This window comes from Mus musculus, chromosome 10 (genome assembly GCF_000001635.26).
Source record: "Mus musculus strain C57BL/6J chromosome 10, GRCm38.p6 C57BL/6J".
NCBI classification, from domain to species: Eukaryota; Metazoa; Chordata; class Mammalia; order Rodentia; family Muridae; genus Mus; species Mus musculus.
In genome coordinates, this window is record NC_000076.6 from 115,249,192 (window position 1) to 115,263,152 (window position 13,961).

The 13,961-nt window shown below is 43.7% G+C and overlaps 1 protein-coding gene across 2 annotated transcripts in view; it reads right to left on the minus strand.

Annotated features, from left to right (window-relative positions):
* Window positions 1–2,302, minus strand: part of Tbc1d15 (TBC1 domain family, member 15) — a 53,623-nt gene extending 51,321 nt beyond the window's left edge. Inside the window, exon 1 of one of the 2 annotated variants that reach the window (NM_025706.3) lies at window positions 2,191–2,302. In NM_025706.3, the coding sequence (NP_079982.3) occupies window positions 2,191–2,220 (30 nt within the window). In that variant the 5' untranslated portion in view covers window positions 2,221–2,302. The remainder of the gene's footprint in view (window positions 1–2,190) is intronic. The other variant, XM_006513957.4, reaches the window with a different exon arrangement.
* Window positions 2,303–13,961: the final 11,659 nt, after the last annotated feature.

The window sequence follows — 13,961 nt, forward strand, 5'->3', positions numbered from 1 at the left end:
CCAGAACCCCACATAAGGCCGGTACTGTTACCGTATTACAGAGGAAACAAAAGCAGAGACTGGCTGAAGTCACTAGAAAGTGGCTAGTTTATAAAAGAAAATCTGGCTCGACTCTACACTCTTAACCATTACCTGTCTTTTATTACTCTGAATAAAAAAGGTTAATTTCCTTAATCATTTCCAGGCCTTAGATGCAAAGAAAAGCATGGCCATCTGCAGTTTCTCTCCACGCTGACAATTAGAACTGGCAGCCTAGAGTTTGGTCCTTCGGTGTGGGTGGGGCTTGCCTTGCCCAGTTTAACTTATCACAATAATCTTGTGTCTTTGTTAACATCCACGGAGCAGCCGGTGGGAAACGCAGCCAGGTGCATCGCATGAAGCAGATAACCCTATATTCGCACAAGCTGTCTCTCTGCATATAAACTGCCGATCTAATCTCCGTACCTAGTGGTGGTTCCTAGCCCACTGTGAAGGTGTCACTGACAGAGCCTCCTGTAAAACAGCAGGGCAGACACCCACACACAGAAACGCCCCCGAAGACATCTAGGAAACAAACGTTTTCATAAAGGCTTTTCTAGATGAGCCCAGCGCGGTGTCAATCGCCAGTTCCCAACCTAACGCCCGCAACCATTAACCATCTGGGTAATTTTTCGAACAGGACCCCAAGCTCTGAGGACACAGCTGCAGAGCTCCTAGTGACAGTCACCTCAGTCAAATAAGGTGATGAAGCAAAGTCACAAAAGACAAGTTAAGCTTGGGCAGTCAGTCTGTGAACGGTACTAATGACTGTAGAAGGTGGGCAGCCCCTTAGGTCTCAGAACTGCTTTATCGAGGGTTCTTTTCAGAATCCATGCAAACTGGAAAAGAGAAGTGTAGTTTAAGTTGTGAAGATCTCATCTTGGAAAGTACCAGATTGGCCCAGCCCAAAACACCAAGATAAACTTTCTAATTTGTAATGAATCAAGAGATGACTAGCACTCATCTCAAATAAAAAAGACCAAAAATATTTTAAAAGGGCAAGGATATAAGTATACCCTAAAAGGATGCCCAACCAATTTTTCGAAAGAGCAAGACTACGTAACGTATAAGCGCTTCTGTTGCGTCTACCCCTAAGCACTCCAATACAGGATGCCCGGCATCCCTTCCGTTCTGCAGATAAAGACGAAGAACAGAGAAGCCTCAATTATCCAATTTCCCAAGGTCACAATTCAGATCTGCACCGAAGATAAGGCCGGTATTTGTTATTCCACAATCTAAATCTGCACAAACGCTGTCAAGTTCAAAACGAGGAGAAAAGCAGCGAAACATACTACGTGGAACTGAAGGAACAGCGGAAGCTATCTGCAACAAGTAAACAGGTCTTAGTGCTCTGAGTCATTACCAGCCGGTCACTGACGTTTGCGAAATAACTCGCCACTGGGAAACGCAGTCAGGTGCATCGCATGAAGCAGATAACCCTATATTCGCACAAGCTGTCTCTCTGCATATAAACTGCTAATCTAATCTAATCTCCGTACCTAATGGTGGTTCCTAGCCCACTGTGAGGGTGTCACTGACAGAGCCTCCTGTAAAACAGCAGGGCAGACACCCACACACAGAAACGCCCCCGAAGACATCTAGGAAACAAACGTTTTCATAAAGGCTTTTCTAGATGAGCCCAGCGCGGTGTCAATCGCCAGTTCCCAACCTAACGCCCGCAACCATTAACCATCTGGGTAATTTTTCGAACAGGACCCCAAGCTCTGAGGACAGAGTTGCAGAGCTCCTGGTCAGCTCCTCTGCATGGTGACTCGACGCCTTCCCCCAAAGACGACAGAGAGCCAAGCAAGCCAGGGTGGCCAAAGGCTTTTTACAAGAGAAGGTTTTACGGTCGGAAGGGCAGACGTAAAGAACCAGAGTCACAGGGGGAAGGAACGGATTCAGGGGTCCCCGAAAGGATCCGCGCTGCGGGGCAGAGCCGGGGACAAACGCCCAGGCCTGCACCGCCTGGGAGCAGGAACCGTCTAACCCCGCGCTCACCCAGCCAGCACCCCGGAGGGGCAGCTCGCACCCCGCGGAGCCCCTTCGCTGTCACACGCCGGTCTCCTCTGAAGCCGACCTGGCTCGCCTGCCCCTCGGCGGCCGCCCGCCCGCCCGCCAGCCGCAGGCCACCGGTCAGGAGCACCCGCACCAGCCGGTGCCGTTACTCACCTTCCCGCTCACAACACCCGCCGCCGCCATGTTCCCCCGCGCGTGCCTGGTGATGACGTAGCACAACCTCACGTGGCTCTCGGACTCACAACAACATCCGGTCGGGCTAAAATAACATCCGGGCGGGAAAGGGGCGGGGAGGAGCGGGAACAGCAGTTAGGCGCATGCGTGGTGAGGATGCTAAGAGGGTGGAGCCGTCGTGCCGTACTGCGCGTGCGCGTGCTTCCCCCACATTTTAAATAGAAGTCTACGGCTTTTGAAGTTTGCTCGGGCGTGGCACTTTTAACTTGGGGAACGGCTGGCGAGTCTCTTGGGTGTGATGGAAGGAGCACCTTGTTTAGACCCAGAACACGATGCCACAGCTTTCTTGCTTTAAATAAGTCACGGTAAAATTGGAATCGCCTTGAACATCAGCCCTGGAGCTAATACACGCAGAGACTTTTCCCCTTGATATTAGAGGATTCTGAACATGAGTATTGTTGCTGTCACTCACGCATGACCTTGAGCATGGTATTTTTATAGGAACTGTAGTTACTACAAGGCCCTTTATCGCTCCAGAGTTCAGGGTGCCTCCACAGCTTAGTGGTTATGATTTCAATTCCTAAAATTCACCCAAGCATCTGCATGTAAAGGATCATGTATGGCCATACGGATCTCCCCCATGTTTGGAAACAGATCGGTAAACTATTAAGTTCAAAATCTAATTCCTTCTCAGCGCAGCACCCTGAGACTTAGCTCCGGTACACAATAAAATTGACATCTTAGAGCAGTTAGCAATAGTTCTCCACCTACCTAATGCTGCGACCCTTTAATACAGTTTCTCATGTTTTGGTGCGGACCCCACCCCAACCAAAAAGTTGTTTTTGTTACTACTTCATAACTGTAACATTACTGCTATTATGAACCGTAAAGTATCTGTATTTTCCTATAGCCTTAAGAGACCCCTGTAAAAGTGTCGTTTCACCCACACAAGAGTCGTGCCTGCCCGCTGAGTTAGAGCCTTTTCAGGCTGCCTGAGGTAACAGCAGAAAAACGTGATCTGCAGGTTCTGTGAGTATCAGGAATCTAATCGGGGAGGGAGGTGCCTAAGTCTTACAGGAGAATGCATGCTTAGCCCCAGGAGGGACTCTGACCACCAAATATCAGAGATTCCAAGCAAGCCCTAGATCCCAGTGCCCAAGTTCTCACTGCTCGGTAAAGCAACGCATCTGCCAGCCATTAAGGAAGCAAGAGCGCAGTGAGTTGACAGCGAGAGAGCACAGGGGCTTATCAGTAGACCAGACTTCCCCAAGCCAACTGATTGTGGGTAGTAACCGGAGTCTGAATAATCAAAACTAGATTCTTCTGCTATCTCAGAAGGATGGAGTAATGTGGTTAAAGGAGAAACCTCACTATATTGTCAAAACTTAGCAGTGTCAGAATATAATGCTAAGTAATAGCAGTTACTCTACAACTTTTTGTAAATTTTAAAGAACTAATGTCTTAAATATCTAACATAATATAACATGGGCCAAACATGCTAACAGTCCTGAAGACATCTTTTTTAATTTTTGTAAAATTAAAAATAAAACTTATTTCCTAGCTGGGTATGGTGGCCCATACCTTTAATCCTAGTGAAAGACTCCGAGAGGAGCCCCTCGCTCAGGCCTCAGGACAATAGCGGACACCCAAGAACTCACGACAGACCGAGCTTGTTGCAAACCACATGAGGCTTTATTCGGGAAAGCCAGAGCTCTGGGGACGACTCATATCCCACGCAGGGGTAGAGGAGTCGACCTCGAGGGGAAAGAGTTCCCAGTTTTTATAGGCCCTCAGGGGGGGAAGGAGAAGGGGGAGATTAGGGGATTTCCAGATCTAAACAATGTCTATTCTCAAGAAATGGGTATGGAAGGGTACAAGGAAAGAGTCTAATGAAGGTGCAGCAATGGGCACACACCTGGTCAGAACATTGGCAGACACACAGGTTCAAGGAGTGGCCAGAGCATTGTGCACCTCTATTTTTCTAAATCAGTGAAGCTAGTTCTGCTAACACTGACGTCTATCTTGCCAATTTCAGGGCTTCTGTGTCCTTTTACATTCTGCCAGGATCTTTCACCAGCACTTGGGGAGGCAGAGGCAGGCCTCTGTGAGTTTTGAGGCCAGCCTGCTCTACCAGGACAGCCAGAGCTACACAGAGAAACCCTGTCTAAAAAACAACTACAAAAGGCAAACAAACAAATGAAATAAAACAAAAAAACAACCAAAACAAGAACCTTATTTCTTAAATATCTGATAGTGGTTTCCTGTGAATAATCAGCTTGACAGTTGGAGACATCTCCTTGAAAATGTGGCCTCCCAAGTTTATCTTCTACTTGACATTCTTAATCCGGTCTTCAGGTGCCCCTAAGTGCCCACTCTGGGCATTACATTTGATTGTCTTTCCCACCAGCATCTGTAGCACCTTATCCCGGCATCTGACATCATCACTTCCAAATACTTCCCAGGTGTCTCTCCAGTCCACGTCTCTTTCCTAAGCCCTAGCTTCTTTATACTTCCTGCCTGTTGTAACCTTTTACTTAAACAATGTATTCTCTGCTCAAATACTAAACCTTGCTACTCACAGGATGTCTGCAGACCAACAGAGCCAACAGGTACATGGTGGCTTGTTAGAAATGTAGAATATCAGATCTGATTCAGGAACTACCGAACAGAAACCTGAATCTTAGGGCTCAAAATTGATACATATGTTTATAATACTTAGAAAACCAGACTATGAACATTTTCTTTCTTTCTAACTGAAAGTTAAGATTGGTTCTTAGTACGCTCACCAAAGGGAAATCTTTCTGCCACGTTACCCCTTGGGATATGCCTTCTGGAGAACTGACAGAGAGCATCCTTTGCTCTGCCCCTTTTTCTTTTTTTTCTTTTTTTTTTTTTTTTTTTTTTGGTTTTTTGGTTTTTCGAGACAGGGTTTCTCTGTATAGCCCTGGCTGTCCTGGAACTCACTCTGTTGACCAGGCTGGCCTCAACTCAGAAATCCACCTGCCTCTGCCTCCCGAGTGCTGGGATCAAAGGCGTGCGCCACCACTCCCGGCAAAAGAGACATTTTTTTCTTTTCTACCCCTTTTCCTTGTCCTCAGTGCTTGTCTCCTGGTCAAGATCCCATTTAGTGTTTGGACAACTATGGTGTCACCTTAATTTATTTCCTTGCTTCCTGCTTCATCATCCCTCAGTGCACCATTTACATATTGTTCTTTCTACAACAGTAATACAATTATATGAAAACCCTCATTAAAATCACCTAATGGCTCCTTTAACATTTTAGGGGGGGAAAAAAACCAAATTCTTCAGCATTGCATATAAGAATCCTCACAAATTATTCCTGTCTTTCAATTTTTCAATTTTAGCTTCCTCTCTCAGTTCTTCCTGTTCAGAGCCAGTTTTTTTTTGGGGGGGAGGGTTGGTTTTTTTGTGTGTTTGTTTTTTTGGGGGGGTTGGTTTTTTGTGTGTTTGTTTGTTTTTTACTGTAACCTAATCTGATGAACTTCAAATGCACTATGCGTTATCATAAAATCTCTTCTGACTAGCAGACATGCTGAGGCAAGAGGAATGATATGAGTTCTTGGCTACCTACTGAGCTAAAGGCTGGCCTGGTGACATAGCAAGACCCTATACAATTGCTTCTAATTGTAACAGTTTGCATTGACTTAGACTATGGCTTCTATCATTGAGCCGATCACTATAAGCCATTGTTATAAGAAAACATCATTTAAGTATACACTTAGAACATCATATAAGTATACACTTATGTATAAGTATAAGTGTGTATAAGTGTATACTTATATGATGTTCTAATTAACAAGGTAGAAAATCATATAGCACACTCCACCCAGAATAAAAAAATAAAGGTGGTAAATATCTGTGAGTTCAAGGCCAGCCTGGTGTACATAGTGAGTTCCAGGCCAAAAGAAAGAGAGAGAGAGAGAGAGAGAGAGAGAGAGAGAGAGAGAGAATAATATATATGGACTGAAAGTGTGGATAATTCCCAAAGAAAAATGCTACTTCAAAGCGGGCATTGGGAGTCAGCCCAAAAGAGACATCGATTCCAGATGTTTCCCGGCTTCCGTGTATCACATTGTAAAATACTGCCTTCCTTCTATGCAGTGAACCATTGGAAGGTAGAAACTATGCTGTTTTTATTTCTACAATGACTATACTGAACATAACTAGACATTAGCTGTTATAGAACTAAGTCTCATCCCTCATTTTGGAATAGCACAATTATGTAGTAACATGGGGTAAAGAGAACCTGCTTTTCTTCAGGAAACCTCTGCTTATAAAGGGAGGAAATGAGGCCAACATTTCAGTGTGGGTTTTTTTTCCAGGTTCTAGCTGTTTACTAGATTAGAAAAAATATATATAATGCACATACATACAGCAAGTGAATATTTTTAAGCTAGCATACAATGTAAGTTTTGATTGTTTCTCCTAACTATGAATAGTTTCAAAAATTTCTGAGATCATTTCCATGAGCTACATAGTCATTCTTTAATAAGAAATATATGATGTGGGCTGGAGAGACGGCTCAGTGGTTAAGAGCACTGGTTGCTTTTCCTAAGGTCCTTAATTAAATCCCAACAACCACCTGGTAGCTCACAACATCTGTAATGAGATCTGATGCCTTCTTCTGGGGTGTCTGAAGACAGCTACAGTGTACTTACGTATAACAAATAAATAGATCTTTAAAAAAAAAAGAAATATATGACGTAAGAACAAAATCTTAATGGTAAACACCAAGGAAGGGTTTAAGAAATACCCTCCCCGTGTTTGTCAGTTGAAGAGGTTAAATCTTAGAGGTTAATGACTTTCAAAAGTCACAAACTACTTTATGGCTGAGTAGAGATACAATTGCAGATATATATCTTAGTCAGCCCATGCAGTCAGCGGGAAGTGATTACCAACCTGGCTAAACCTTGGCCTTTAATTAACATTCCATTCCCCTCTCTCACACCTTCATTTCTGATTGGACCACATGCCTCAGAACTTGTCATAGTATTTCCTCTTCCTAGGTCCCACCAGCCTTTCCACTGAGCTCTTTCATTTCCTGAGCCCTTAACAACAGACTATATCACACACACACACACACACACACACACACACACACACACACACACGCGCGCACATTTTGTCTTAGGACTTTATCGATAAAGGACCACAGGGAGAATGTGGACTTCAGTGACAAACCAGAGATTACAGGATTCCTCTCTGAGAGATGGATCAAGGAACCACACCTATGCAAAGTGACCCAACTATATCTTAGTATAGTAATGACTAAAATCAACAAGCTATTCTAAATTATTTAGATTTCTAGCTAGCTTTTTTTAAATATTTATTTAGTCAGTGTGTGTGTGTGTGTGTGTGTGTGTGTGTGTGTGTGCACAAGCAAAATGGATCTTCAGCATCTGTGTGAATATCAAAGGACAACCACTGGAATCCAGTTGTCTCCTCCACTGTAAAAAATGTAATTTTAGAATCTAGCCTCTGCTCAGGCCACAATATCTGCAGCAACCTATGAGTCCCTGGCTAAGAGATATCCCAGGGCCTGGGAGGTGAGTTAACACCAAAGAGGTTTGTAGTAACAAATCCTTCTCCCCGCTCCTCTCCCTGCCTCGTGCCTGGAGATCTGCATCTGACTACATGCTTGTCCTGTGAAACTCCCCATCCTCAAGAAAACTTTAAGAGCAGACCCTTCTTATGCCACATGGGCTCTAATTTCACACCTCTGAAACCGTGACAAGTTTTCTTCCCTTGTTTTGCTTTGCTTTGTTTTGTTTGGAGGGGTGGAGGAGGCCAGGACTCTGACCATCCTAAAACTAGCTCTGTAGACCAGGCTGGCCTCTAACTCACAGAGGTTCCCCTGCCTCTGCTTCTTGAGTGCTGGGATTAAAGCATATGCCACCACCAACCAGCTGTGTTTCCTTTCATTAGTGCCAGGGCCCGAAGTCTTCTTGGAGACCTCACTATATGTTACCTCTGTGTGCATGGCATTAAAAAGTTTTCTAATGAATCCCACACTGCCCAGTAATCTATTACAGTGTCCCAATTGATCCCCCCACCACCACCATCCCCAACCCCCCAACCCTCCCCCACCCCCCGCCAAATAAAAACCTTTCACCTTCTGGAGACTGAACTTAGACAAGATTCCTGAGTGGATGAAGGCACTTGTTGAACTAAGGCATCCTGCCAGTCCTCAGCCTACCTTTAATGCCCATCTCTTTCAAGTGATTTGATAGCATTGCATAGTTGAAGAAAAGCTTTATTCTGGGCCTTGGGAACTTGTTTGGGAGTTCTAGCAGGAGAGCATAGCCATTTACATACCCTGTGACAGAACAACTGTCCCCCTTTGTTGGGGATGGCTGTCTTCTCCTGCCAGATATAGAACTTCAAGAGGGATGCTCACAGAGTGGTGTGGAAAGAAGGGGGACACACTTGTAGCCAGGCCGATGGACAGAATCAATCTTGATGATCAATGGAGTAGCAGGAGTCACTGCTAGATCACCCTCAAACCTGAAATCTTTCCATCTGAAAGGGAGGAATCATGAAAACCAACCAGAAGGCAGCAAGAGAGCGACCCAAGATAAGGGATGCACAGAACAGCAGGCAGTTTAGTAATGACCAATGTGCTTGGAGGACAGGTGTTTACATATATGATGTAAGAATATTCAGGAAACCAAACTGAGCTCTCAGGAATTAAAAGTTGGAAAAAAAAATCCAAATGAAGTTGAGGTTGTAAGCTGAGAAAGTGAGGGGGAACTTAAAACCAGGAGACAAAGATGTCCACATTGCGGGAGGGCAGGGGGGAGTGTGTTTTGTAAACTGGATCCGAAGTCCTGAATGGAGGACAATGGCAAAGTCATTGTCTAAGTGACATCTCTGTGGCCCTCAGTAAAAAAAAAAAAAAAGGGGGGGGGGCGTCTAGGACTGGGGAGATGGCTCAGTGGTTAAGAGCACTGACTGTTCTTCCAAAGGTTCTGAGTTCAAGTCCCAGCAACCACATGGTGGCTCACAACCATCTGCAATGGGATCTGATGCCCTCTTCTAGTGTGTCTGAAGACAGTGACAGTGTACTTTTGTATAATAATAAGTAAATCTTTAAAAAGGGGGGGCAATCTGCACTGAGACAAATGTGAAGGATTCCAAGAAAGCTATAACCAAGAGAGACTATGGATTTTGGCGGGGCTTTTTCTTTTTAAATACCCAGACTTGCAATGCTCACACGTAATCCCCACTTTTGGGAGGCTGGGGAAGATCACAATCTTGGGGGGTAGCCTGAGCTACAAAGTGAAAGCCTATATAAATACATCTGCTCATGTATATGTAAGTACACATAACATGAAAATTTGAAAGTGGTTGCCTTTGGGGAACAGAAATAAAAAGGGAAAGTCAAGGAGAGCTTGGGAACTGACCTTTGTCACATCAACTTATCAAATCTAAGATAGCATTAGCAGGAAGTTGCTTTTTTTTGTATATATTTAACATTTTGCATTTTTAAGAAACTTAAGTCTTACTTACTTGATGGGTGTGAGGATTCTGTGTTTCATGTGCATGTCTGGTGCCCACAGAGAGGAGAAGAGACAATCAGATACCCCAGAAGTGGAGTTAGAGATAGCTGTAGGCCACCATCTGTGTGTTAGGAACCAAACCTGGGTCTCTGGGAGAATGAGTGCTCTGAGTTGTTGAGCAGTCTGCAGTCCCAGAAGTTACACTGTATCCCACTGAGAAAGATAATTCTACCCATTACATAAAAACACATCTTCATCTTAATAGTAAAACACATTCTGTCTTCAAAGAGAAGAGTATGGAAATGTATGTCTTAAAGTGTGTACAACTCACATGCACACGTTGATAAAGATCCAAATTTAATTTAGAAAGAAGCAGATTTGGTCAACAATTATTACACTTTAAGTCAAACGAAACCCAAAGATAGTGGATGGAATAAGTAGAGATTAAAGCAGTAATAAATAGAAAAATCAATGAAAACAGAAGTTAGTTCTTCAAAAGAATTTTTTTTAAATTAACAAGCAGTTCTAGTTTGATGTTTGTTACTGTGATAAGCACTATGAGCTAATAGAATAGAGGAGAAAAAGAAGATTGTTTTTGGCTTATACTACCAGGTCACAGTCTATGACTAAGGAAAGTCAGGGCAGGCACTCAAAGGAACTGAAGCAGAAATCATGAAGGAACCTGCCTTACTGACTGACTCAGTGGTTGGTTCTCTGGCCTGTGCCCCGACTAGCTTTCTTATATAGTCTAGGCCAACCTACTTAAGGGATGGTAACTCCCAAAATAGACCTGGTCCTTCTATATCAATTAGCAATCAAGATAACCCCTCACAAACTAGGCTACAAGCCAATCTGATCAAGGCGATCCCTCAATTGAAACTCCCATGTGTCTCAGTTTTACTGCTGTGAACAGATACCATGACCAAAGCAACTCCTATAAGAACAACATTTAATTGGGGCTGACTTACAGGTTCAGGGGGTTTAGTCCATTATCCCATTATCATCAAGGTGGGAGCATGGCAGAATCCAGGAAGGCACAGTGCAGGAGGAGCTGAGAATTCTACATCTTCATCTGAAGACGTCTAGGAGAAGACTGCTTCCAGGAAGCTAGGATGAGGGTTTTGAAGCCCACACCAACAGTGAAACACCTACTCCAACGAGGCCACACCTACTACAATGAGGCCACACCTCCAAATAGTGCCACTCCCTGGGCTAGGCATATTCAAACCACCACACTATGTGACACTTCCTTTTGACAGTAAAAGCTAACCAAGACACAAACTGTAGCTTCATAAAGAAACAGAGAGCCAGGCAGCGGTGGCACATGCCTTTAATCCCAGCACTTGGGAGGCAGAGGCAGGCGGATTTCTGAGTTCGAGGCCAGCCTGGTCTACAAAGTGAGTTCCAGGACAGCCAAGGCTATACAGAGAAACCCTGTCTCAAAAAACCAAATTAAAAAAAAGAAAGAAAGGAAGGAAGGAAGGAAGGAAGGAAGGAAGGAAGGAAGGAAGAAAGAAAGAAAGAAAGAAAGAAAGAAAGAAAGAAAGAAAGAAAGAAAAGACCCAATGTGGTAGAAATTAAATGTGGGAGAATATTATTGATTCTGCAGGGGGGAAAAAAAGGATTATACAAAAGCAGTATGAATGACTGCATGCCCAAATGTTGGTTTATGTAGACAAAATATCTAAATTCAAATTCTGAGAAAACCACAAACTACCAATTCTAAATAATGAAGTAAAGACTCTAAATGTATAACTTATAAACTTATAATTAGTAAAGAGACTGATGGGCTGGGGGATGGGGGTGCAGAGGAGAGGACCAACAATGGAAAGACCTAGAGCCAGCTGTCTTCTCTGATGAGAGCTACCAAACTGTAGACCAGTAACATCTATGAACTTCAAGGCAAAACTCCACAAAATACAAATTAATTGAACTCAGGAACAAAATGTATGGTTTATGCACTGTAAAAAAAAAGAAAAGGAGACTCCCCTCCCCCTCCCCCTGTCCCATCCCCACCCCACCACACCCCCATTTCCCTGGGTTTCCCACCCATCCCAGATGTAAATCCCTAGAGCAAGATGGCTGGATTCCATTGTAATTTTTGTTTTGTTTTGTTTTTCCAAGAAAGCATTTCTTTGTGTGACCCCGGTCCTCTTGGAACTTGCTCAGTAGACAGGCTCACCTTGAACTCACAGAGATCTACCTGCCTCTGCCTCCTGAGTGCTGGCATGAAAGGCGTGGGCCAGCATTGCTTGGCTTCCATTCTAATGCTATTTTGAGAATTTTGATGGGATATCATGTAGCTTTCTATAAAAAGTATAATTTATATTCCTGAACTAATTTATATTTTCATCAATAATGTACAATTATTATACCTAAGTACACTGTTGCTGTCTTTAGGCACACCAGAAGAGGACGTCAGATCTCATTACGGGTGGTTGTGAGCCACCATGTGGTTGCTGGGATTTGAACTCAGGACCTTTGGAAGAATAGTCAATGCTCTTAACCTCTGAGCCATCTCTCCAGCCCCAGCCTTTACTTTCAACTCTTCTTTTTGGAGACAGCACTGGGTTATGAGCTTGAACTCCTGATCCTCCCGCCTAGACCTTCTAAGGCTGAGGTTTTGGGTGTGCATGGTGTGGTGGTTTGAATAGGCTTGGCCTCCATACTTTCATTTGCTTGAATGCTTGACCGTAGGGAGTGGCACTATTAAGAGGTGTGGCCCTATTGAAGTAGGTATGGCCTTGTTGGAGGAAGTAAGTCACTATGTAAGCAGGTGTTGAGGTCTCCTAGTGCTCAATTTCTGCCCAGTGTGGAAGTCTTCTTCTGGCTGTCTTTGGATCAAGATGTAATGGAACGCTCAGCTCTTCAAGCCTTTCTCATCCTGTTTGCAGAAATAGTTATCATACTCCTTGCCTATCACTTAATCAGATTGTTTTCTCACTGGCCAGAATTCCATGTCAGTCTCTTTCCTAAACTGAGTAGAATCTCTGGCTCAGCCTTGCCTCATCCAGACTCACTATATTGTGACTAAAGGTACCCAGTTTTCCCTGCAGCAAATGGCTTGCTAAATACCAGAGATAGAGGAAGAGAGAGGATCGAATGAATATTGGGTAAACATCATGCTACATATACTACACTGTATGAACAACTGAGATTTAAACCTACCTGAGAAATTGCACTCTTATTAACCCATTGTATACAAAGCCCTTGACTCTCACACCAATGGTAGCAAGTTCCTTGTCTACCTACCTAATCTATAATTTTCTTTTTTCTTTCTCCAGGATGAAGCACAAGATCTTGTATCCTTTCTTTTCTCAGTTATGACCTGTCATTGACTCTAAGACCCAGCAAGATAGATGAGATAAATTCTGAGCCCCTTCTCTGTCCTAATGGTTCAGCTGATTTTCCACCATTCCACCAGAATTGTACACTTTAACCACCCCAATTGAGCTCTCTCTTTCTTTGCTCATGAGGGCTCTTCAGTGACCTTTGCTATGCACTCATAAGCTTAACCTTATCAGCTAGCTAACAGTTCTTTATTAGTCAACCCAGGGGCTGGAGAGATGACTCAGTGGGAAAGAGCCTTTACTGATGTTACAGAGGACCTGAGTTCAGTTTCCAGCATCCATCTCAGGTGACTTACAACTCTCTGTGGCTGGAGCTCCGTAGAAATTCAACGCCTCAGAACTCTGTAGGCACCTTCACTTGGGTGTGTCTATATCTCCACACAAAACCTACGATTAATTAAAAGTAAATATTTTTAAAAGTAAACCCAGGTTAGAAATTTGGTGAGACAGATCTTCCCTGACCTACCTACCATGTTCTTTCTCCAAAGGCAAAATAACAAAATAAAGAAAGAAGAAAGAAAGAGAGAGAGAGAGAGAGAGAGAGAGAGAGAGAGAGAGAAAAGAAAGGAAGAAAGGAAGGAAGGAAGAAAGAAAGAAAGAAAGAAAGAAAGAAAGAAAGAAAGAAAGAAAGAAAGAGAAACTTTAAAACACATGAAAACCAACAAGACAAAAACAAAACATCAAACCAAAGTGAAACATAAAGCACACACACATACAAACATACAACAAACTCACATACTATATTCACACATACACACACACTAACACACACATGCTCACACACTCTGTCTCTGTCTCTCTCACACAAACACACACACAATTCTGTTTTATGTTGGCCAACTGCTCCTGAGCATGGGGCGTGCCCTGCAGTGTAGCTGAC